Source organism: Cylas formicarius, unplaced genomic scaffold (assembly GCF_029955315.1).
Source record: "Cylas formicarius isolate icCylForm1 unplaced genomic scaffold, icCylForm1.1 PGA_scaffold_5__7_contigs__length_24384050, whole genome shotgun sequence".
NCBI lineage: Eukaryota > Metazoa > Arthropoda > Insecta > Coleoptera > Brentidae > Cylas > Cylas formicarius.
The window spans coordinates 22,937,227-22,964,188 of NW_026844341.1; the positions used below are offsets into that span (position 1 = coordinate 22,937,227).

The 26,962-nt window shown below is 34.1% G+C and overlaps 1 protein-coding gene and 1 long non-coding RNA gene across 4 annotated transcripts in view; one reads left to right on the forward strand and one right to left on the reverse strand.

Annotated features, from left to right (window-relative positions):
- The window catches only part of LOC132702129 (trypsin-1), a 21,089-nt gene extending 5,406 nt beyond the window's left edge, over window positions 1–15,683 (reverse strand). For both annotated transcript variants that reach the window (XM_060670574.1, XM_060670575.1), the window contains exons 1-5: window positions 15,537–15,683; window positions 15,378–15,478; window positions 7,340–7,446; window positions 1,859–2,004; window positions 76–356 (exon numbers count right to left, since the gene is read on the reverse strand). In XM_060670574.1, coding sequence (XP_060526557.1) covers window positions 76–356; window positions 1,859–2,004; window positions 7,340–7,446; window positions 15,378–15,478; window positions 15,537–15,609 — 708 coding nt within the window. In that variant the 5' untranslated portion in view covers window positions 15,610–15,683. The remainder of the gene's footprint in view (window positions 1–75; window positions 357–1,858; window positions 2,005–7,339; window positions 7,447–15,377; window positions 15,479–15,536) is intronic.
- Window positions 15,684–21,512: 5,829 nt separating this feature from the next.
- Window positions 21,513–24,183, forward strand: LOC132702209 (uncharacterized). 2 transcript variants are annotated; one of them, XR_009618867.1, is made up of 3 exons: window positions 21,982–21,996; window positions 22,550–22,722; window positions 24,125–24,183. It is a non-coding gene; the product is annotated as an uncharacterized LOC132702209 (long non-coding RNA). The 2 variants fall into 2 exon arrangements; XR_009618866.1 differs by having other exon boundaries at window positions 21,513–22,722.
- The last annotated feature ends 2,779 nt before the right edge of the window (window positions 24,184–26,962 follow it).

The window sequence follows — 26,962 nt, forward strand, 5'->3', positions numbered from 1 at the left end:
ATTTAGGTACCTTAGTGTATATTTCAAATGAAGGGATTTTTGAACTTCAACTAGTTCTTGTAAATGGTCGCTTACCACGCACGTTCCGCTGGACCCGTCCAAATGGCCAGCACACAAGTGCCCTGACCGGATGTTCACTGAATGTCCGTATTTCTTCTTGCAGATGGCGTTGTCGTGAACCGGGACTCTCGCTTCGAGCAATCTTCCGGCCAGCTGGCCGTCTTCCAAATCTCTGCCCCAACCGGTGGCGACGCAGAAATCTGTCTGATTGTGAGTCATCCTCGTGGATGGCAAACAAACTGCCCGTACGCGGGTGCTTTTGGAAAACTTCACCGGTCGCGACAACTTCATCAGAGCTGTGGGCAATGAGAGAAGACCCGGTCATCATGCTTTGTTTACCGGAGCTCATTCATAAGGAATCGTAAAGTTTCAAGAAGGGCTTGCATTGCGCTTGCGCTTGTAAGATAGACAGTTGCGGTTTACAACACATTTTTCTAATTTTCTGTAAAATTAAAGATGCCGTCAACAAAATTAGCATGGCCCTCTTGGTTTTTCAGATACAGGGTGTTGTCTTTTAAGTTATTGAAGAGTTTCCAAAAACGTTCATATGGGATTTTTTCCTCCAGGGGCGTAGTTTGTTTTTTACTTGCTCTAACCTTTTGTTAATTATGAAGCACACACACACACATAGTTGTATTTTTATGTATATAATGTGTATATAAAATTATATCTAAGGAATATTAACATAATATTATACCTAAAACAGTTATTCAAATCGCATATATTTCTTACCTCGTATCGTATTTTATATACTTTATCGTCTATCTTAAAATCTTAAAAGTCCAGAGTAATGACTTGAGGCACCATCTTGATATGTATGGATAATATACTATGGTAATATCTTCGCGTAATCCTGGAATAACTTTCTCGAGAATGTTTAGGTACCTATGTGTTGTAAATTCGGTAGGGCTATTCGTTGTCTCAAAATAAAACACGATACCCCAACGCCAAGGCTTCTTTTTGGGCCCTTCCAAAAATTAAATGGTGGTTTTCTGCCGACCAGTTCCTCGTGTTATGACGATTAAACATTCTCGAACGTGAAAAGTAATATAATATAATAAGTCTCCCAAAAGAGTAGTTGATTCGTATTTCTTGCAAATACCATCAATAATATCAAAACTGCATCCGACGGTCGCCATCACCAGAATTCAAATGTTGAGCACGCTTTAACTTGTATGAATTGTATTTGTATTTTTTTTTAATTTCTTAGGCAGTCGATTTTAGTCAATTGCTTGTTTTATGTTTTTGCAAGATGATGACGAACATTTTTTGAACTCTTCAACAACTGATAAGACAACGGAGATACGAGGGTGGTCCCAAAATCGATAGTTTTGGATTTCACGCTGTATCTCATCTCATCTTTGATTTCATCAAAAAGTAACACAGTGTCTTATGATCTTATCTTATGATATTGTAAACACCAGAACCAAATAGCGAATACTGATGCTTTGATCTAAACAAGCATACTGTATGTAAAGGCGCTATCATTCTTACCTCTATCGCCGAGACAGAAATTGAATTGAAATGGAGGGATTTTCTCATTTCATTACTTTACGCTTTTCTGAAATAGGCTTTGTTCTGTAAGTACCATTTGACTCGTACAAAACACAAGCAATAAAATGATCGAAACACTCGTACCTGGTTTTATACGACTTATCAATTATAAAACAGAGGAAAAAACCAAATGTTATGTTAAAGAATGGTTGAAAGCTGCTTAAGTATGCAAGCAAGAAACAATCTGGTACCGTGGTACAAGTAGATGCGAAGTGGTATAAAGCTTCCTGGTGAAGCGACTTACCAATATCGTGTTGAAAGTTGTGGAACCTCTCGTGTAAAATTATCTTCTCGATCTGGATCCTTTCCTCGGAATTTTCCTCGACTTCTCTGTCCCAATCGCCCAGAACCGCGGTCCACAGCGCCGCCAGCGGCAAATTGAATATGTCGCTGTAATTTTATAAACCCATGTGTCATACACTGAAATATCGGGTGGCTCACAGTAAATTAAATTGCCCCTATACACTAGAAGGTGAAGCAATGCGCTATTTGGACATTTATAATTATAATTCCCTGGAATTTTTCGCGGAAATCCTTGAAAATTTCTTGGAATTCTGTAGAATTCCTGTGACGTGGTTTTCAATTGATAAAAATCCATTTAACGTAATCAAAATAGAACAACAAATGTTAAATTCGTTAACGCGCATCTTAAATGTTCTCCCTGTTGTTATACTTGTAGACTCCGGATTTTTGAGTTTTTTGTGAATTAGTTTTATTGTTTTTTAAAAAAATTTCTATGGTGTTTTCAGTTTTAATAGCAATCTTAAGACCATATTTAGATAGATGTTTCGAAATTTTCTTGCTAGATTTATAATTTTATAATTTTTGGGTTCCGTGTTTAATATGAGATAGAGTTCAGAGTTTTTTAACAAATGTCTGCAAAATAAGGTTTTTACCAAATACATAAAATTGAAAACCAACAACAGAAGTCCCGTTGCAAAGAAAGCCCAGATCCAAGGCCAGACGAAATGGATGAAGGAAGAACGAATACACGAGTATAGAAAACGGGATTCAAACAGCATTTATGTAAAGGTAATACATTCTGAATTGTCTCATAGACTTAATCCCATAGAATTTGACACATTTGATTATAAAGTTCGAACAGACATTTCATCTATCGTCCATAAAAATTTATTAGACAAAAACTAAAGTTAGACGAATTAATTTCTAATTCAAAAATAGCTGAAAGCACGCCAGTTATTACAAAGTATATTGACCATCAATTTTACAATAGGTTCATAAACTTAACAGACACAACATTTTCTAAAAATGAAGTTGAATTTCTGGAAAAAGGTTTCAACTTTAACTTACAACACTCGCACATTAATAGAGATAGATTGTGAATTAGCAATTAAGGATACTAACGATTCTAATTTAAAAAAACATGTATTAGCGAATATAATAAACTCTCAATGAATAGATAACAACAAACACAAAGAAATTTCTCAAATGTCACTAGTTAAAACTATCGAAAACAAAGCTTCTGAAAATAACATAATATTTACACGTGCAGATAAAGGGAAGACAGTCATAGCTATCGATCTCCCAGAATATATTTCAAAAACCAACAATTTTCTTAAATCAGAACTTTTCCTTTGTATCAAACACGATCCTACTGAGTTATATCAAAGACAAATCAAGGATGTAGTTACTAACTTCACACTATTTAGTGACAAAGACAAATATTTTTTAACAATCATGAATCTACAACCGCCTAAATTATATTCTTTAGTTAAATTACATAAACAAGCTTTGCCCATTAGATCAGTCGTGTCTTATGTAACAGCTCCAGCAGTTAAACTCTCTACAAAATTAGTAAATATTTTAAAGTTCCACACAGATTTTAAGCCAAAATTTACAATAAATAATTCTTTTGAATTAATCAACAAAATAAATCCCTTCTAACGCCACAGGTTAACCCATTGGTGAAACAAGATTTATTAGATTGCTTAATAGTATATTTAGACCAAAATTATTTTGAATTTAATGGACAGATTTATATCTCTAAAGAAGGTTTGATTATGGGAAACCCACTTAGTCCTTCGTTAGCCGAGATTTTTATGGATAATTTAAACTCTCTACAAAATTAGTAATTATTTTAAAGTTACACACAGATTTTAAACCAACATTTGCAATAAAAAATTCTTTTGAATTAATCAACAAAATTAAAGATATCAAAATCCCTTCTAACGCAACTCTATTGTCTTTTGATGTACAAAACTTATTTCCCAGTATTCTACCTATGGATGTGATAGATTTTGTAGATTTTACCCTAACTCGGAAACAGGTTAACCCATTGGTGAAACAAGATTTATTAGATTGCTTAATAGCATCTTTAGACCAAAATTATTTTGAATTTAATGGACAGATTTATATCTCTATAGAAGGTTTGATTATGGGAAATCCACTTAGTCCTTTGTTAGCCGAGATTTCTATGGATAATTTGAAAAATATCATACTAGAACATCCTTTAAGTAAAAGTTTTCTATGGTGGTATAGATATGTGGACGATGTCTTTGCTTGCTTTATTGGAACAGACAGACAATTGAATTCTTTTTTAAATTACATTAACTCAATACATAATCGTATAATACTCACTATCGAGATTGAACAGGATAACTCTATTAATTTTTTAGACTTAACTATTACAAAAGTGCAACACAAATTAGATTTTTCAATATATCATAAACCTTCACACACGGACACAGTCATACATAACAGCTAAAATCACCCTTACACACACAAAATGGCTGCATTTCACTCTTTTATACACAGACTTCTTAATACGCCACTCTCAACAGAAAATTACAACAAAGAACTTAATATCATTAAACAAATAGCACTGAACAACGGCTACAATCCGTCCATTATAGATAAAATTATAAATAAAAAACAAATACAGACAACAGTAAACTCTACTTATCCGAAACCAAATACAGAACACGAACAATTTAAAACAATAACATACATAGGAGAAAAAGTTTCAAAACATTTGTCAAAATGTGGTTTAAAAATAGCTTTCAGAACTAACAACACAAAAGGAAAATATTTAAAAAACAATAAATCGAAATGTCCAAAATCCCAAAAATCAGGTGTCTACAGGTTGCAATGTGGATTTTGTCCTAAAATTTATATTGGACAAACAGGTAGATCCTTCAAGAAACGCATTAACGAACATATAAGAGCGTTTAAAAACAATAGTCTAGATTCTAACTATGCCACACACTTAAACACAGATAAACACATTTTTGACGACAATTTTGATATATTACACGCAGCCACAAAAAGTAGAAAATTAAATTTATGGAAAGCCATGGAGATTAACAAAATGATCAATTAGATTTAAATACCTCCCCTTTACTGAACTTAAATTCTCGCAACAACATTAATTAAGGTTTTATGGTTATTTGAAACTGTATTTTAGTTATAATCTATCTATCAAGGACGAATCGTAACTATTGCTAAAAACTATTTGTTTTATAATCTTTTTCAAAATTTTCTCTATAAAGTGTATATTAGTGTGGCCGTGTGTGAGAGTTTAAATGGAAAACCCTAATTTGTTCTGTAATTTAATTATGGAAAGTCCAGAGAGAATCTGGTTCCGTCTCTATGGTAAATTTCATATGGTTATGTATAGAGATAATATGTTTCAAAGAGGGCTGCAGTTGTCTTTCCGTTCCAGCGAAGCAAGCAAAAAAATTATCTATGTAGAGAGAAATCTTTTATATACTCAGAGGATGTCTCTGTATGATATTTTCTAAATTGTCATTGAATATTAATTAAATTCAAAATAATCTTGATTTAAACAAACCATTAAACTATCTTACAAGTCTTTTTTTATGATAGGGTTGACTTGTCTCTGAGTGAAAATATTGGCTGTTATGTTTATTACGTCAATTGGTGGAATTATAGGAGAATCGATTTTCGACGTTAATATGATATTTAATATCATATTCTAACATTTTTATTAATCCTGTCGAGAGTTTAACTCATGGTGTTGTTACAAAAGAAACTACAGGCGTAATTGGCAAATCCTGTTTATGTGATTGAATTGAAGAATATAATTTTGCAAGTTCAGGATTCATTGGTCGATGTTTTTCGCTGCCTTAAAGTTGGAATTCTGTGCAATTCTTCTGTAATTCGATTTTTTAAAATTCCACGAATCGGTTTTGAAAACAAATAAGCCCAAACATTTTTAGAAATTATAATTAAGAGTAAATGAGTGATCTGCACGGTATTGGGTCCAATCCGCTTTTCGCGCAATAATAACATGACATCTATGGAGCACCACGGGCTCCAATTTGATTCGGACGAATTTTAATCAGAACAATCGGGCGAAACCAAACATTATGATAAGCGATTTGACGAATTAACGATGGCGATCGCGCAATATGCATTCCCGGCGACTTTTCCGGGCAAAATCAAAGAAAAACATTCGCGCCGTTTTGACAAAAGAGACGTGCGACGTAAGTGCGGATAGAGTGGATTGCTAATTTTAATTACTAATTAATCAACTAATTAAGTATATAATTATTAATTAATACATAATTATATAATTAAGAATTATCCATTTGCCTAATTAGCCAATTTTAATTAAGTTTGTTATTTGTCAAAGCGAGGCCTAGCAATTTGTTTGACTAGTTATCTCCTTCAGTTCGATAGGCAATTTATTACAAATTTTTACAGTCAAAACAAAGGGACTATTTGCTGTAAGAGACAGTCGATGTGTAGGTATTTTTGTGTTAAGATTCGGCCTTAAACTGTACTGAATATCTGAGTTTCTTGAGGGCATATAAAGATTAGAGTTACTTTTTACATACGTGGCACAATTTAGTATGTACATACTAGGAAGTGTCAATAAAGAGTGTTGTGGAAATAGGTTCCGACATGAAAAATTCCAGGGCTTAAACAGTAAAGTCCGTAAAATGCGTTTCTGCATCCTAAAGACTTGCTCCGCACGTGGCGTTGTTGAGACACGAATAGACATACGAAAAATAGTACATTTTTAACAAGGCGAAAGAAACCTGATGGCGGAGCCTCCATATGACAACGCAGAAACAGAAAGTTTTCTGAGAATGTGGTCCACCTGTTCGAAGCAGGAGAGTCTCGAGTCTACATAAACTCCGAACACTTTTCTGTTGAATTGTGCTTTCATTAAAGCGTACTAATAAACTGTTATTTAAATCCCGTGTTGAAAAGGCGATCATCTCAGTTTTACTTTTATTCAATTTCAATTTGTTAATTTCTGCATAATGTTTCATTTGCTCAACCGTTGTCTTGGTTGCAATGCTAAGTTGCTCGGACGATGCTGCACAAAGGGTAGAAACTGCATCATCCGCAAGAAGGGAAAAGTCAGTATGGGGGAAAGATGAAAACACATCATTTATAAACACTATAAACAATAAAGGACCGAGTAAACTTCCTTGAGGTACACCACAATTCACTGACCTGGAATCAGAGACGTATTCAAATCCTAAGGTATCTCTCAATTTGACCAACTGCGTACGACCCCCCAAGAAAAGACCTTAACCAATTTAAGGCGTTACCTCTAATACCATATGAACAAAGCTTGTCCACGAAAATATCATCATCATTCAATTGGAAATTAGTAATTTATCAGTACTTACAACTATTAGGTAATAATTAGTACGTTTCTGATTGAAATTCAGCGTTTCGTTCGCTGAGCTGGGAAAATTAGGTGATACATGGAGTGGTAAGTACTTACTTACTAATGCAGTGCGCTGCGGTAAGAAGCCATTCTTGCGAAATCATCACGCCTCCGCACCAATGGCCCAAGAATCCGAACTGAGGATGTAACAGTTGAAGTGAAACCTGCACAATAAAATATCAACCAGTTTAGATTCATTGTTATACTTATAAGTTATTATGTTATTTTATATACTGGTTGTTTGTATATTTGTGGACAACCACTTATTTTAAATAGTATATTAAACAATTCTTGAATTCTTCTGAATTTTTAGACATACCAAAACTCACCAATACCCTAGAATTTTAATACAGGTCTCGTTAGAGAAACGAGCCCATAGAAACAAGAATTAGAAGAAGAAGAATAACCTATACCTTCATTCTCTGGGTGGCATTACACGAGACAGGTCTATCCGCGTTCGCTGCCCACAGAATCTGTGTTTTTCCACGTTAAGATCTGTTTTGCGTCAAATTTTTATTGTGTCGGCATATTTTAGGAATATTGAATTGTGTTTACCAATATTTGTAAACTGGCCAAAAGAAAAAAATCCTGATTTCTCTATCTATTTTATTAGTCTGTGATGAAATTTTAAAAACAAATAATTTTTTTCCAATGAAAATATCGTCAAAAATCACCACAGGAAAGTCACTACTTAGGTTTACTCTAAATTTGGAACTTAATATTTGACAGGTCTATGCCACCTAACTTAGTAGTCATTTTTTATTGTAACGACTATTTTAATACAAAAAAAAAGATATTCAAGTATACGAAACGTTTTTCTGAAAAAAAAAACTAAATAATGGAGAAAATACTAATAGGAAATTAAACAAATTAAAAAGACAGCTTATTAGTTATATCATACAAGATGAAAATGACATTTTTTTAATATAAAATTTTACCATTATACCAGTGTTTATAATAAATGTAATAATAACAAATAGCCTTTATTATAATACCAAAACATAGTTACACGAGTCGCGAGATCTAGCAGTACTACTCCACGTTACCACCGATACAATGTGATGAATGTTCAGAATAAATAAAATAAATAGCAAATATAAAATCAGCCCTTAAGTCCTCTTAAGTTTACACTATGACAAATGTTTTATCCTTTAATAAAATAAAGAAACAAATAGATACTGGAAAAAAGCAAGGAAAAAATTGAAAAAAGATTAAAAGAAAAACAACAAGAAAAAAAATCTCACCGGCTCTTTTAATTTAGTTTTAATATCGTTGTTATAAGGTTGTTCGGAAAGTCATTTCGTTTTTTCCCGTCAGAGGACTTAATTACGTTTTTTCGAAACCAACTTCACACTTAACCATTATATGTCTTGAGAGCTGATATTGCAAGGCTTGTGTGTGAAAAAGTTCTATTAATTCTACGCAGTAGTTTTTGGTTGGTGCGCTTTTAAATATGGAGAGCAATAAGCAGCATTTTCGTCATATTTTACTTTTTTACTTCAGAAAAGGTAAAAATGCTGTCCAAGCGAGAAAAAAATTGACGGATGTATATGGAGAAGGCGTGTTAACAGTACGCCAGTGCCAGAACTGGTTTGCAAAATTTCGATCCGGCAATTTTGATGTCGAAGATGCACCACGGTCTGGAAGGCCGGTCGAAGCTGACAAAGATGCGATAAAGGCATTAGTTGATGCAAATCGGCGAATAACCACACGAGAGATCGGTGAGAGATTAAATTTGTCGAATTCGACTGTTTATGGCAATTTGAAAGGCATGGGCTTAACCTCCAAGCTCGATGTGTGGGTGCCCCATGTCCTTACGGAGCGAAATTTGTGTCGTCGCGTTGATGTGTGTGATTCGCTCCTCAAACGTCAAGAAAATGATCAATTTTTGAAGCGGATTATTTCTGGGGACGAAAAATAGGTTGTATACAGCAAAAAAGATGAACCGGCTCAAAGCGTGTCAAAAGCCAACATTCACCAAAAAAAGGTGATGCTCTGCGTTTGGTGGGATGTCAAAGGAATCTTTTTTTTGAGCTTTTGCCGGACAATACAACGATTAATTCAGAAGTCTTTTGTCATCAACTGGACAAATTGAATGATTCACTTAAAGAGAAGAGGCCCGAATTAATCAACAGGAAGGGTGTAGTGTTCCACCAGGATAATGCGAGACCTCACACAAGTTTGATCACTCGCCAAAAACGTTTACAGTTTGAATGGGACGTACTGCAACATCCACCATATTCTCCAGATCTGGCGCCTTCCGACTACTATTTGTTCCGGTCCCTGCAAAATTTTTTGGATGGCAAAACCTTTACCTCAAATGAAGACGTCAAAAACCACCTGAACCAGTTTTTTGCCAGCAAGGACCAAAACTTTTATGACAGGGGAATTATGTTACTGCCAGAAAGATGGCAAAAGGTGTTGGACCAGAATGGCCAATATATAATTTAATAAAATATTTATTCATTATACGAAAACTGTCTTTCATGTTCCCCAAAAAAAACGAAATGACTTTCCGAACAACCCAATATATATGAAACGCAGCCTACTATGCTTGGGAACATAGAACCTAGAACATGGTTACGGTGACCACCCCTACCCCTAGAGATACCGAGGGTTTTCGTATCTAGTAATTTTATATACTAACGTAGAAAAATGCACCAAATAAATACCTTTCAGGCATATTTAACCACTGAGAATTCTTGAGTGCCGGCGTTATATGATCAAATTTACGCTAACCATAGCTGTATCTCAAGCAGGTATTTTGCCTTTTTTTTTTGCCGATCCGGATATATTTCAGCAAATGCTTTATTTTTCGTTGCTTCGCCGTTATCTTTTTGGGTAATTAATAGGCTTCTAGCTTTTAACCAGGAGAAAATATTGGACTATTAATATTTGGAAATAAAAAATATTTTAAATAGGAAAACTTATACAGTCACTAATTCATTTAGTGCCACATGTAATAAAAGCATTTCTATTTGAAGTAATTTTTTTTCATTCAAAATGTTAATGTTAGTTAGCTAAAGTATATATAAACCAATATAACCCAACCACCATATTTATAAAATAAATAATCAATATATTTAGACCTGTCAACGTCACATTGGACATAAAATTCAAAATATGTCAGAAACGATAAGACTTAGGTATGGATTACACAAAATATGTCCAAAGAGTTCCGAGGAATTAAAAAAATCCTTAATATACAGACTTATATTTAAAATAAGAAAGTTTAATAGTAACAGCGAATCCAAACCGCTTATGTCTTTACAATTATTAGATATTATTTTCAGATTCTGAGATCAGACACCTTTCCATAATAAACGGCCCACCCTGTACAAAATTCCTCACGGCGCAATGCGTTTAAAAAAAAATACGAGCGTTTGGGTATTAGACGAAGAATTTCTTTCAACGATTATTACTCGTCGACCAAGTAACGTTACGGCGGGCGCCACTTTCACTGGAAGCGTTCGTTTTTCTATTATTTGTTATAATTGAACGTAATTTTCCAATCTGTACGCTCGCAGAGCCGCTAATTTCTGGCGTGAGAAAAAAGAGCAAGAAAAGAACAAGAACTGGCCGATCGATCTTATTTGTTTTGCGAAACGCTTGAGAAAGCACCATTTTTTTTTTGACGCATGGTTTTCTAAAACTGATGTACCGGTGAATATCGTGTCGCGGTCGCCGCCATTTTTGTCAACTTTTCGATATCAAAGGGACGTAACTACGCTGCTAGAGCAGCTGGGTTCCTCAGCATCCAACCTTTAAAGTAATAGCATAGTTATGGCATAATTACTATGTTTGTATTATTAGAAAGAAATTTAAATTACACTTTCAATGTACCTTCCTTAATGAGCAATTTGTTGCTCACGGCAAGAGGACATTTTCGATTCCTATTACAGCATATTAAATTTTTAATTAAAAGCTTTGTGAATGGACCATATGCCTTTTAATTTGCGAGCTGTTTTAGCTTACAATTAATTTTAAAAATGCTTAGGGCGTTTGCGAATTCCCAATAAATGTTTCGCCACTCAAGGAAATACTTGACTATTGAGGAATTTTAAGAGAGAAAAATTTATCAAAATATTCTTCTCAAACTAGACAATTTTATAAAATTTTTGAGATTTTCGAAATTTTTAATAAATTTATTTATTTATTATTTTTTTCTTGAAACTATATGAAACATATATTGATATTAACTTCTCCCTAAAATCAAAAAAAGATTATATGCGAAATTGGTTAGTTAGTTTAGTTAGTATTTAGCATGATCTGAGAACAAATCGCATCTAGCGTTACAACTGATCTACCTGCTGTCTTGTTGAAAAGATTACAACTTAGAAGAGTCTGTCTGTATTTTTATAAAAATACATACTCCAATTAGCGTAAATTCCCTTTGAAATCTCAAAGAATATTGAAGAATAATCCTTTGCATCTGTTGTCATTTCGAACAGGTTGAAACCCAAAATTCAAAATAGATTATGAAAAAAAAAAGCCCCACACACACAACATGTGTTTCGGGCAATGATATCTCATGTTATGGACCGGATCCTACTGATAAAATGGAGCCGATATATCATTGGTACAAAGCATTGAAGGGAACAATGGTGCATTTCACCCGCAACGAGACCCAAGATTGTTAAAATCCGTGGAATAACAGCTATTTTTAAGATGGCGGCTACGGCCCCAGGCGACCACTCTGAACACATTTTTCAGTCATACACTTTCATTTCTGACACATCCAAACACTTTGGGCGAAGGCACTCATTTTCCACGGATCCAAGTCATCTTCGGCACTTTGGTGTATACAGACGATTTATATCAACACCAGCAAAAGATTTCATTAAGTTACGGTTTTAGTGCAAGTCAAGTAGAATACAGCTTGGTTAAAGAAAAAACGGCTGCTTCACAATAATCAAACATATTGGATATATGCGGGAATAGACCAAGAAAATATTAATTCTTTTTGAAAAATCCAAATTAAACAACAGTTGTTTCTCGACAAAGGCCACATGAAAAAAGATATTTAAAAGCATGAAATATAGTTCTCTGCTCGGTTTTAGTTTAGACAGGTCGAGATTTCATTTAAATTGAGCACCCGGTATTTGAATGTATCAATCGATTGCCTTTGTTCCCGCCACTTTTTTGGCAAATTTTGAAATATCGCACATTTTATTCCAAAGTCATGGAAACTGGCGTAGTAGGACATTTTAGACTGTATACTAGACTGTACTAATTTGACTTGTAGAAACTAAGTTTCAAACTATTTCTAGATTTATGAATGATGAAGACAAACAGAGACGTGGCATTTCAAAAATCTGGTCGCCAATTTATAGGAGCTTGGTGCGGAATTATTTCTTCTAGACTTCTGGGACCTGTTTTTTCCAAGGAAGCATAACACGCCATGGATATTTCGATTTCCTTCGTTTTAGGGTAGAATAATATTAGGCCGTGATTCTAAATATAGTATAGGAACAAATAAATTCAATGTCTGAATAGGAAAAAAGGGCGTAATATTTTGGCTTCCTAACAGTCCACATCTTGACAAAGTTTTATGAGGGATCCCTAAATGTAAGATTAATTTAAATGCAAAACAGAATACGAGAAGTTGAAGCCCTAAATGGGCAATCAGAACTTCTTAGAAGGTGTATCGAACACCTACACAAATGTTTTTGTGACCACGCTTAGGTCATTTCAAACATCTTTTGTGAAAAAAATAACATATTTAACAGGAAATATCCTATCAATTACCAATATTACACAACAGAAAATCATACAACAAATAAACTCTTTTGCTATATTAAAGAAAAGCAACTAATACAGTTTTCATGGCTAATTTGATTTTTGACACAATAGTTGACTTCATCACATTCAATATTAGATAAAATGCGCGATATTTAAAAATCTGTCAAAAATAACTCTAACAACATAACCCCCAACTCTGGTAATTTAAACGTTATTACATTAAAATTGTAGTTTTTCAGAGATTGTACATTAATTACGAAATTAAGAGTGATCATTAGTAAGATAAAAGATGAAACATTAGTTTCACAACACAGAACATCCCACCCTGGAGAGCAAAATAATTTGTTTAAACTGTAAACTGACCAATATCTGAATACCTGGCTTTAACTGTACATTATATATGAAATGTCAAAAATCTCTTTCGATTCGACTTGTGCAAAAAAAATTATTCAAGGTCAAACGTACAAAATTGAAGCTTGAAACGGTAAGTTTTATAGTGGAAATTTGTAGGTCATACAATTCTCTACAAAAATTGTTCAGGCACTTTTTTTCTTACGACTCACCATTCGTGAGATATCGCGGATTCAACTATTCGAAAATTCATATTTTACATAATGTATGGTCCACCACATATTTTACCACCAGAAACGGGCACATTTATTCAGCATGTTGCAGATAATGCTGATATAAATGTACATACATTGGAAGGTCATAATACGATTCACATCATGGGGATCATAAAATTATTACTCCAAAAAGTTTAGTTACAGCAGAAGAACCTTTTTTACGAACAAATACACTTCCCTCAGTGCAAAATTTTGCAGAAAAATCTCGTGTGCCTATTCAAGTTTATCAAACAGATGGTGCAGTAGCATATAGCAGAATATCTGTGCACAAGTTTGATTGTGAAAATGATACAACAGTATATTTGACAAAATAAATAAGAACTAAAAGTTCAGATTTTCACGAAATTATATATTTTGACATAAATTATGCACCTAATTCATTGGAAAAAATGCGCAATGATTGCATAATATAATAGATATAGATATTTGAAGTTTGTAAAATCCGCGTGGGACAATAAAATACAGGTGTCTTGTCCACCTCCAACATCTGCTTCTGCTTGTCGGCATTTGTATTGTGGCTAGACAATGAGCTGAACCCAGAAGAATGCGGCTGGAAGTCAACAGATAATAATTTGCAGCCAATTCAAACTCTACTCTCACCTGCTCCAGTAAAACTATTCAATACTATTTTCTGTAACTGCAAGGCGGGTTGTAGTAACAATTGTGGCTGTCAAAAAGTGGGATTATCATTATTATTATCATGCCCAGACTTGCTCTAATATTGAACCAAGTACAGCAGAAGAAATTATGATTCTAATGAAGAGACAATTGATGCATCCCTTTTCTTAGAACAGCGAACAGAGATCCTGCAAGAACGAGAAAATGAAGATGTAGAAGAAGACAATTATCTATTGTAACAACATTTAGAAGAAAACAACCCATTCCACTTTGAAAATTATTTTCTTCATTACAGTAGAACGCGGAGCATACCTACTTGGGAAAAGACGTTAAAAAAATGGGCCAACTACATTACCTCATTGGTATATCTAATGTCTCTTCTAATTTTCAGCTTTATGAGAACTTTGCCTTGACTATTTTGCCCAATATGGGTCCTACCTGGTAAGGCCAGGCGCCTCTGACTCCCTGCTTGCCGTGGACTACTCTACCTATGCTCCATTTTCCATATAACCATAAAATATCTACTTTTCGAAGTAAATATATTGTTGTATCATTTTCACAATCAAAATTCTGCACAGATATTTTGCTATGCCCTACTACACCATCTGTTTGATAGACTTGTATGGGCACACGAGCTTTTTCTGCGAAATGTTGGGCTGAAGAAAGTGTATTTGTTCATAAAAAAGATTCTTATGTTGTAACTGAACTTTTTGGAGTAATAATTAATTATAGTAAGTAGGTACATTTATATCAGAATTATTTGCAAGATACTGAATAAATGTGCCAGTTTCTGATGGCAAAATATGCGGTGGACGATACAGAACCGCTGTTGTCTCATACATTACGTAAGATATGAATCTTTTATTTATTGAAACCGCGATATCTCATAAATGGTGACTCGTAACGAAAAAGTGCCTGAACAATTTTTATAGAGAATTGTATAATCTACAACTTACCGTTTTCGAAAAAAATGGAAAAAGCCTCATTTTCATACGTGTTGACGGTATAGTCAACGTCTCTGCCAATTTTCAGCTCTATGCAAATTTTGCCTAAGTTTTGACTTGACTATTTTGACTGGATTATTAGGTAGCGGGCAATATGGGTCCTACCTGCCAAGGCCAGGCGCCTCTGACGCTCTGCTTGCCGTGGACTATTCTGCCGACGCTCCCGTACCGGGGTTGCCTGGACCTGCGGAAACTCCTGCCACATTCTGCGGTACAAAAGAGACAACTCAGACGCCTCGGAGCAGCCACTAGGGATTTTTTTACCTGACTGATGGGCCACCACCGATTGGACGTAAAGCACGATGTAAAGCAGTACCAGACTGGTCGGGTTGCTCATCGCTGACTCTGTCAAGCGTCCATCGCCACGCGACAATTCCGTTTGTACCCGGAGGACGGCGTCGACGCGTTCGCGGAGAGTGAAAACACAGAAATGAAATGGAAATGGTTCGAAATAATAATAATAATGGTCGTGTAGTGGGCGACGCGGTTAAATGAAAGTGTACCTAGGCGGTCGCTGTTTACGGGAGGTACCGACCGTCGAGTCTAACGCGATTTTATCTGCGGAATGTGTTTATAGAAATTCGGTATTTTATGAGTCGCAATTAAATTTCTCGCCGTTTGAAATTTTCGTTCGTTTTGTAACAGTTCGCTTTCCTGCTCGTTCCCGACCTTTAATTTGCAGGTTATTTACATTTAAATGCATTTTAAAAAAATGTACAAAGATCGTCTAAAAGAAATACAACTTTCCTAAAATGGAAAATATAGTTCCGCTCGTAGTTATCGAAATTTTGTGAACTCCTGTGTGAGCTCTTGGAAGCGAACTGAAGTTATACCCGTTCCAGAGAAAGAGTGTACAAGTGGCATTAACAATTTTAGACCATTCAGTTTGTTGCCAATCATCTCAAAAATTATTGAAAAAATTGCAGCTAAACAACTTCGTCAAAATCCTCCCAGACACTCAATCTGGGTTTAGGCCTCTTCACAGCGCTACTTCTGCATTGCTTCATGTTACTGATGATTGATTGAGAGCAGCGGATTCTAAATAAAACTCATTTTCTTTTTAATTTTCTTGGTCAGAGATACCAAAGGGTAGTTATAGGATATATCATTCAGATACCATTGCTTTGGAGAAGGGTGTTCCCCAGGGGAGTATTCCGGGACCCATTCTGACTTCTCTACTTTCCTTAAATTTTGTAAATCCCATCAATACGCCGATGATACTTAGTTATATTTACCTTTTGTTGCTAGTGAAGCTTTAAATGCCGCTACTAAAATAAATTTAGATTTAAAAATAATTTCGGTGGTATCCGCGTATCACAACAATAGTTCTGTTCTATTTTGCAATATCAGTCTAAATAAATAAAATACAGGGAAAATAAAATTTTTCAAATGTATAAGAAAATGTTTAGACATGAACGGGGGGCATTTTGAGAATGCATTGTAATTAGTGTTGTAGGACTGTGTGCAAAATACCAGCTTTGGGAATTAATTAAAATTTAATTAAAATTTAAAAATATGAATTTTGACAAGCTATAACTGGGAAAATTTTACGAATTCGAATTTTTGTTACGTGATTTACTATCATTATTTTACCACTAGACACTCACAAGTTGGAGCTTATACCCACATTTTTATGCCTATCAAATAGAGTGGCTTCTTTAGAAACGCGATTAAGAAGTAGCCACTTAACTATATCATCGGAAGCTAGGCAATCTGCAACAGTGTGATGTTATTTATTAATATTCACAAAATAAAAAATCGCTCTGGGGCGGTCTAAAATGTAAGATTGAACCATAAATCTTCGCGAACTTGGCGGTATTGAGTATCGATTTTGAACTAATTTCCTTGTTTACAAGTTGTTAAATGGCGGGTTAGCTGGGTAGTAATCACCTCGGCTTCCTACAAGACTATCGAATTTTCTTAGACGCTACTGCGGCGCGAGTTTGATGGTTCGGGTTTCTATTGATTGGCAGCCATTTAACACTAGTAGTTTGGTAACCGTCCCGAAAAATTAGACAATCAAACTCACGTTTTACTTCGCTTGGCTCTTAGAGGGGCCGGAGATAAAACCACGAATCCACCCGAAGTCAAATTAAAATCCTCGTATTACGAGTATTTATGACGGCAGTTAAATTAAGAATCTCGGCTGAGATTTTGCCGAAATTTGTATCGCCCCTGGGCGATAAAAAATAATTGCCACCTTAATAGCTCCCGGGTTTCCATTACTTTTTGAATTGCATTTAAAAAATGACAATTACATTTTTACCTATCTACAAACGGAAGCAGGTATTTAAAAAAAATGCAGTAACGAATACGCTCAATTTCGATAATGAAAGACTTTGAAGAAATAACGAAAGCGTTTTTAGCACGACTATCCTAATACATTTGCTTTTTTGACCATTGGAAGCAACCGGTAAATTGGTTTACCGACTCACCTCGTATAAAAAGAGATCTCCTATCAACAATAAAAATTTTTGGGTAAATGTTTTACTTTTTCTCATATTTCATTCATTATTTTAAAAGTCATTTTAATTTAAAAAAAAAAATCGAATATTATGTACATCCGATTAAATAATGTTCGGACTTCTTGGTACCCCTTTTAACAAATGTATACAACGCTTGTTTGGACTCCAGTACTTTCCCAGATCAATTTAAGTATCCTGAAGTGATTCCTCTTTTCAAAAAAAGCAGTAAATGTGATGTAGACAACTACCGTCCTATTTTAATATTGCCTGTTTTTGGCACGATTTTTGAAATTATACTGAAATAGTTGCTGTTAGACTATTTGCTAAAAATTTCATTTTTTGCTTATGTTCAGTGGAGTTGTTTACCCTGAAAGTCAACTATAAAAGCGGTGTGTGCGGTGTGAACAACATGTACCTCTCTCTTTTTTTGATGTATCAAAAGCTTTCGACTGTGTCACTCATAGTTTGTTATAACGAAAGTTGTCTTCTGTCGGCTTGTCAGGGTGAGCGTCTATTTTACTCCAACTTCACGGTGTTCCGCAAGGATCGGTTTTGGGTCCGCTCCTTTTCCTCATTTATGTAAATAATTTTGCACATTTTATTAAGCTCATCAAGTGTACACTATTTGAAAATCATTGTCATCAGCACTGTTTATGCTGCGAAAGCTTAACAATGTCTTAATCACTTATTTAACTCTAGAATGCTATGGGGTTACCACAATCTTTGATTTCATTCAGAAAGTACTCCAGCATCTCGAAAATGGCGAATTGGACCTTGGAATGTTTTTGAACTTCTCTAAGACCTTTGATTGTATGGATAGAGAACTTGTTATACAAAAATTGAAAAAGGATATGCAAAAATAGTTAATAAGGTCTGTGGGAAATCAAAAGCAGATTTTAACAGTAACAAAAGATTACAGAAGAGTTAACTCAAAGATGTTATAAAGTATTCTAGGCATTGCACAAGGTAGCAATTAAGCCAAATCCTTGCTTGTTGCTCGATAATATTTTCTTTACTCTTCTCTGTGGTCAATGATTTTAATCTGTTTACCGTTTCAAAATTATTACAGTCTGGTGAAAATTAAGTTCGAAATTGACCTACTGGCAAACAAATCTTTTCATTTTTATTTATAGTGTTTGATTTTAAGTGTGATTAAACCTGGTATTTAACCAGTATTTAACCAGTATTCAAGATACAGAGTATGTCACAATAAGATGCTGATCCGTAAGGAATGATTTAAAAAAAAGTGTATTAACGTGTTGAAAATATTTTAAAAAGGTTATTAAAAATATAATTTATTTTATAACAAATCAGTGGCGTACCATTGTTTTCGATAAAAGTTTTCAGTGCCGTGCTTACCCGCCGAAATAATGTTTGCCATCTAAAGCAGTTTTAATGAGAATCAATTTAACATATAATAATTTCTGTGGCCTGTATATCAAAAATTAGACGATTGGGGACTTATAAAATGATATAAACTTGATATAACCGTTTTTACTTTCAGGTAGTTATAACTTATCGCCCCTGCACAAATATAGCAAATTTGAACGAATAATATTCCACTATCGGCTCCAAATAGAAACGGCTTATCGTTGCATCAGTAATTGCGAGCAGTAACTGCTAATGACAGCAAATTGGGAGACTCATAAAACCGAACAAACAACAACAACAATAACAACAACCAACCAAACAACAACAACAAAACGACAACCATGAATGTTAGCAAGCTGTTTCTTCTTTTCTTCGTTTTCTTCGTGACGCTTTTCTCCGGTACCTCCGCCCAAATTGCATTACCCAAACAGTAAGTTTTCATCAATTTCGCGACAAGAAACTGAGTTTCAAATTAATCGTTTTTCCGCAATTTTCCGGTAAGCAATGCTGATTTACAGGGTGTTTGTATGCAATTAATAAAAACTATTTTTCCTAGTAGTTACTTTAAAAATACCTACACCGCACTAGATTTTTCTAAATAAATGTTCCCGGACTACTGACAAAATTGTTTTGATCGGTATTAGCTGACTAGCAAAATGCTATTTATTTCTTCCAACAAATAGATGCTTTCGACCATTAAATAGCAGATTATTACTATTTAAAAAAGGGAGCAATTTTAATAATAATATTAACAAAGTTATATTACCAATTGAATTTAGTATAAAATTAACGGACATAAAGAATCACTTGGAGTGGAATTATGGACAAATTAAAATAAACTTCTTAGTCATATTGTCCATTATGAACGCAGAAATTAAAATTATAAACACTTTCCATTTCTTACTGATAAAATTTTTTTTGTTAAAAATGCATCTGTTTTCGAATTACCTGTAATGTGCTCCAACCCCTCTCCAGGCCATTACATATAATACAAGATTGCTGTGACATTTCTGTGCACTTTTCGTTTCATAAAACAGCATTGGTTATCATTGGAAATTTCCAAAAAAGTAGCACAGCCGCTACAGCTTATCTATATTTTTGTTCAATCATTAATTCACCATCATGTTTTTTAATAATTGATTTCCGTGTTTTCCAGGGAAGCTGACGACCTTCCAGTACCACCCGAATATTTATAAAATGTGACTATAAAATCAGGGTTTTTATTGACCATCCCTTCCTTCCTCCGTGTGCTTTTATTGGTACTGCACAGCGGCGGAACAATTAGATCGGTGCGTAATTAGGTATCTTACAGACGGGAGTAGAAAAAATAATTTCCACCATATTTCGACAAAACACATAAAATGAGGAAAGCCCGTTTTTTTTTTTTCACATCTGTTGGCGCTTATTTCAAAATGTGAATTAGCATTTATTTAAAAAAATCATTACTCGTATCACGTGATTACAATTTATTTCATATTATGACTTTTGTAATTATTAAATACACTCATGATTTATTTTAAATTTACAGTGTGTTTAAATATACAGTGTGTCCAAAATGTTAAATAAAATTCACGGGGTGTTAGTGAATTAGGAAAAATTTGAGAGTGTGTCAAGAGAGAAGTACCATTAACATCAACAAAAATTTTAAATATTAATAATTATTGTTTTCTATTAGTTTTGGATTTTACAAAATAATCAGGATATACGTTTTTGTATGCATCTGTCAATAACAGTGTATAAATGTTAAGAAGTTTGTCATGAAAGATATTCTTTTACGCATGTGCCACAATGAGGATTACGAAAATTGTGAAGTAGCATATTATGCAACAAAACGGCATTTGACTCACGAGTATATTTGGCAAGAGCGGAGCGAGTGCTTAATAAACGAGTGAGATAAAGAGTATACCAAACATGTTGCTTACTATACTTTTTATACGGCCATCAGGGGGCACAACGGGCCCATCTGGTGGCCTAAGTGCTTGGACGCCCGCGAGGGCGCCCCCCTTTAATACCAATAATACCAATACGGCCATCAGGAAAAATCACAAGTTAACAAATTAAAAATCATAACAGATTGCTAAATTTCGTACTATTCAAACAAAATATTTACCAGTTGTCATTAAACCTATTCGTTTATCGTTCCGATCGGTTCTGATATTGTTGCCTCTTTTTAACTGTGTACGTTGTGTACGTTAGACAGAGAGAGAGAGAGAGTTGTATTGCTGGATATGTCAAATAAACAACGCAATATAGGCAATGTTGTTTATTTAACTTTTACAATTGATCATAAAGTAGTTTATTTAAAGAAAAAAACTGTAGTTGGAAGAAAAATTATCCAATGATAGAGTTGTCAAATGTTGCTTTTAGAAGGATGAAATTTTTAAGAGGGTATAAGAGGGTTCTGCTATTGTTGTCTCTTTTACAATGGATCATTAAGTGATTCGTTTAAAGAAAAAGACTGTAATTGGAAGAAAAATCATCTAACGACATAGGTTTTAAGAGGATTCAATTTAAGATTGTATTAGCGAGAAAAAGCAGGTCCTAACCTTCAATTTTTTTTTCTGATGAGACATGGATATTTGAAAATGGTAAAAATTTTAATATAACAGTTGTAAAGTTCATGTTGACGGCATGTAAAATTTCTGTGGGAACTTTAATTATAAATGTTACTTTACTTAGCGACTAGTCCACTAGATTTTAATTGTGCTTATAGTACGTAGTATTTAAATTGTCTGATATATTACATAATATTTTTCAGTGTATTAGTTTCCATTGATATGATCGTCAGAATTGCCAAACGTCAAAATTCAAGCCGTGCGGTAAAATCCCGGAAATGTCCGAAGTGGCTCGGATCCGTGGCAAACGAAACTGACTTACCCGTACTCTAGGTAATTAGATATTTTACAGACGGGAGTAGAAAAAATATTTTATAATGCAAAATTTAAACCAATACGTGTGTTTGACAATTTTCGAAAATTTTGCCTAATTTTTTCTTAATACCTTAGAGTTCCAATATTAGACTTTTCTGTCGGGTGACGGTGTACGGTCAATTTTATAAGTTAGTGGAAAATGTGTCGAGATAAGAAGTAGCTATCTAGAGTGATATTAAAATATTCCAATTTTTTTAATTGAAATTTGTATTTAGTCTTTATGCTAGTATATAAACATTTGTATTTTATGAGCATCTATCTGATCTATCTTGAATTTATTTGCTCAACCAGCGGAACTTTTTATAAAAAATTTTTTCGATCTTTATTTTGCATTGTGCTTCCTCGGTGTTGGTTTTCACAACGTGTCGTTTCTGTACGAACCCAGTAAACATGGGCAAACATTTTTGCACTATCGGTTCCAATTAGAACCGAAACACCCGCACACAGCTAATTAGCTTATCGTTGCTTCAATAATTGACAAGAGCTAATACTAATTACCGCAAATTATAAGACTTATAAAAGCGACAGCGAACCCCCAAGGAGATAGAACTACAACACAACGACCATGAAGGTAGACAAGCTGTTTCTTCTTTTCGTCGTTTTCTTCGTGGCGCTCTTCTCTGGGGCCTTCTCCGCACGTCGATCTGATTTGCTGGACAGCGATGCTGCCCTAGTCCGAGAATTGTAAGTGTTCATCGTCCTCGTGACAAAAAACTGCGTTTTCTTTACAGCAATTTTCCGATAAGCAAAATAGGTAAATATAAAACGTGTTGTTAAAACAAAACTTTATTTTCTTTAAAACTGAAGCAGTAGATTATATATTGAAACATAGAATAATTAATCCGAATATAAAATATTAACATTTGGTCCAAATCGCTTCTATAAAAGTTGGCTCCATCGTCATTTACAGATATTACGACAAAATTATTTTGATGCCAATGAACGAATGAATATAAATTAAACATTAATGGGTATTAACTGATAAGCAAAATGTTCTCTTCCAGCGAATGGTTGCTGTAAGCATTTAAAAATAGACTGTTACATTCTAAATAAAAGAGAAATTTTAATAATATTAATAACAATAGTAAATAGTTTTATTTCTTTAATTATTGATAACAATCACATGCATCTGGCACAACCAGATACTGTTACAGACCAAATTTTAGCATAAAATTGATAGATACAAAGAATCAGACAACGTCCACCCAAAAAGGCAATTTATTAACTTACTTTTCAGGGCGAATAACGTCAGGGAAAAGTCTGTAATGTTTGTAGTTGTGGACATCCTTCTGAAATGTAATTTTGTGGTAAAGAGTTTTTGTTGTTTCCAAATATTATTAGTTACAGAATCGTATAATCTATCCAAATCAGAATTAATACTGTTACTTGCTTCTTTAAGGCATATCTGAGAAAAAGAAAAGTACAGTTGAGAGTGATCAACATAAAGATGATTATAAACTTTAAGCTTATAAACTTGGATGCAAAAATCGCAAACAAGAGTCCACTTAGGACTAGAGGTTAATTCGATGGCTATTACTTTTTGTGTTCTGTCACCTAAAAGGGATGAAACGAATTTACAAGGCACTTCACTGAATGATATGCGATGAAGAATTTAAATGAGAATGTCATTGTTTATCATGTCAACGGCTTTGTTAAAATCTATTACTATATATACATACTATACATAACCATATGTTTGTGTATGTCTGTGTGTGTATGCAATATTTGATGCCCATTTATAATACACTACTATTTGACAGAATTATCATATTGGGTAACATAGCAGTAAGAATAGGAGGCAAGAAGAAATAAAAAAAAAAGAATTTATTAAAGATGTATTTGTATTTGGAATACCTCTTATGCAGACCAGTTTTCACCTGCAAAGGGTATTACATTACATTACATATTACAACACGAGATTGCTATGACATTTCTGTGCACTTTTCGTTTCAGTTTAGTGTTTATTTCTTGCAGTACTGCAGATGGATATCATTGAGTATTTCTAAAAAAAGTACCACAGCCGCTAAAGCTTATTTAGGTTTTTTTTTTCAATAAATAATTGATAATTATTTTCTATTTATTTCAGGGAAGCTGATGAGAGGCCAGGCCGATAAAATCCTTATACTTATTAAAATGTGACTCTAACCAGCGTTTTTATTGACCGACCTTTCCTTGCTCTGTGTTCCTCGCTCAAAGTCAAGTAATCACTTTTACTAACAAAGGAATAACGACTTTAATAATGCTTTTGTTTTTAAGGCAGTGGCGTACTAGTTTTATCGATTAAAATATTCAGTGTCATATTTACTCCTACGTCACGGGCCCCGAAAAAAGTACTTCTACGCGTTGTGCGCCCTTACCAAATTTCAACAAAATATCTAAAGAAGATTTAATAAAAATGACAAAAAACCCTTTTTTTTTATTTCTAGGCCCTGTTGACAAAAATTAAGCGGTTCAATACAATACAAATATTCGCGCACCCTGAAATCAAGGTGCTGTCGGGAAGACCTTAAAAACGCCTATCTAACTCTTAAAAATTAAAACAAATGAGATTGGACGCTTTTTCAAAAATTTGTGGAAATTTAATTTTTTTATTTAACAGGTGAATTAGAATTTATTTTAAAAAACTTGTTATTCATATCGAGAGATCATAATTTATCTTATATAAAAAATATGTATTATTCACTGTATTGTCAAAATAAATTCTGCTTGTCGAGAAACGAATTAACGATAAAAAAAATTAAAAAGCATAAAGACTAAATGCATATTAGAAAAGACGATTTTGGAAATGTGAGTTGTATTTCATGAAAAATTTGCGATCATTGTGAAAATTATTCACAAAGACAATTATACACTAACATCGCCTTAAATTCTGGAGTAATTTACTTTAATTGTCAGGGATATCTGAACAATAATGGTTCTCATTAATGACTGGAAGCCAAAAGCAGTGTTTTTGTCTGAAACTCATGTATCTGAGGATATTCATCACAGTGAGTTGTGTATTGATGGATACAAGTGCGTCACCAATAATAGAAGAACTGGAGGAGTGATGGCATTGATAAGGTGTGATGTAAAGTACAAATTAAAGAATGTACCTTGTGTACAGAATTATGTATGGATGTTGTCTGTGGGAATAGTGCTATTTGGGTCAAAATATCTATGTAGTATTCTATATCATCCTCCACAGTTGGAAAATGCTAAATTTTTGGTTATTTGGATGAATTGAACGATTTCACGGGATGATGATACATGGCGTGCATACAAAAAAGAGAGAAATTGCGTTGTAAGCTGCATTAAATTAGAAAAAGACAGATATTTCAAAGATATTATTGATAGAAATAAAACAAACTCTCTAAATAAAAAAGGTATATTTCCCGATGAGTTGCAGTTTGGCCAGCGAGTTGTTTCACTTAAGCAAGATATAGCTAATGAATTTAATAGGTATTTTATAGACAGTGTTCAAAATATTTTGACCGGCATTCCGCTAGCCCAAGCTGTGAATGATATCACTAATATACCAACTTATGGAGAAATAAATCGGTTTAAGACCATAACTATGTAGGACCTAAAAATAATAAGAGAATTTAAAAATGTGACTGATGATGAGTGTGGTATCTCAAAGAGTGTATTGATTGATGCCTGTGCAGTTGTTGGAAATCGATTGTTGGACATTGTGAACATCTCACTTACGAGTGGGATTTTTCCGGAGGCATGCAAGACATCAATGGTGATCCCTGTACAGGAGGTTCCGAACACCAAGCTATGTCAAGAATTTAGACCAATTAATACCGTTCCTCTCATGACGCATCCGACGTGGACACGTCTTGGACACGTCATGAGAGGAGAAAAGTGCCAACTACTCCGACTGATATTACAAGGAAAAATTCAAGGAAAGAGAAGTGTAGGAAGAAGGCGTCACTCATGGATGAGAAACTTACGTGACTGGTTCGGGTGCACCACAAACCAACTATTTCGGTCGGCTGTGTCACGAATACGAATAGCACTGATGATTGCCAACCTTCGCAACGAAGACGGCACTTAAAGAAGAAGAAGGATACCGTTCCAGTTTATGAGAAGGTTCTTGAGGTGGTGAAACAGCAGCTGCAATGCTATTGTGACGTAAACAATATTTCAGTCGGGCTTTCGCTCCAAACATTCATGCGAATCTGTCGTCGTTACTGTCTGTGATGATTTCTTGAGGGGCTTGGGGGGTATTGGGGGTATTTTTGGATTTCAAGCGTGCTTTCGAAACAATAAGTAGAACTAGACTGTTAAGAAAATTGTACGAAATGGGTATTAAGGGAACAGCGTATAAATGGCTTTGTTCGTATTTAACAGATAGGGTACAAAAAACGAAACATAACTGTAAAATCATGGTGTCCCTCAGGGGACAGTTTTGGGACCATTGTTGTTTGTTATGTACATAAACGATATTGTAAATATTTTAGATGATACTAAAGCGGTATTATTTGCGGATGGCACCATGATTTTTATTGTGAGCTTTTGAATGGCTGTGCAATAACCTTTGTATAAACACGGACAAGTCAAAATTTTATATTTTTGGTAAACGGGATAAAAATGTAGTAAATTAAATTTCGATGTAAACATTAATATTAACAAGAAAAAATTAATTCATGAAAACAAAACTAAATATCTGACTCAAATTTGACGTTTCATACACATGCCGATTTCATGATGAATGAATTTTCTAAAAAGATTAATTTTATATCTAGAAAAGGGTAAAAATTTGTCAATTGACACCAAAATATTATTGTATAACAGCCTAGTTGCTCCCCATTTAGAATTTTGTTCAACACTTTCGTTCAAATTGCCTAATTATAAATTAGAACAATTGCAGATTGTTCAAAATAGGGCCATGAGAAATATATTAAAGTGTAACAGATATACGCCAATTCAAAGCATGTTG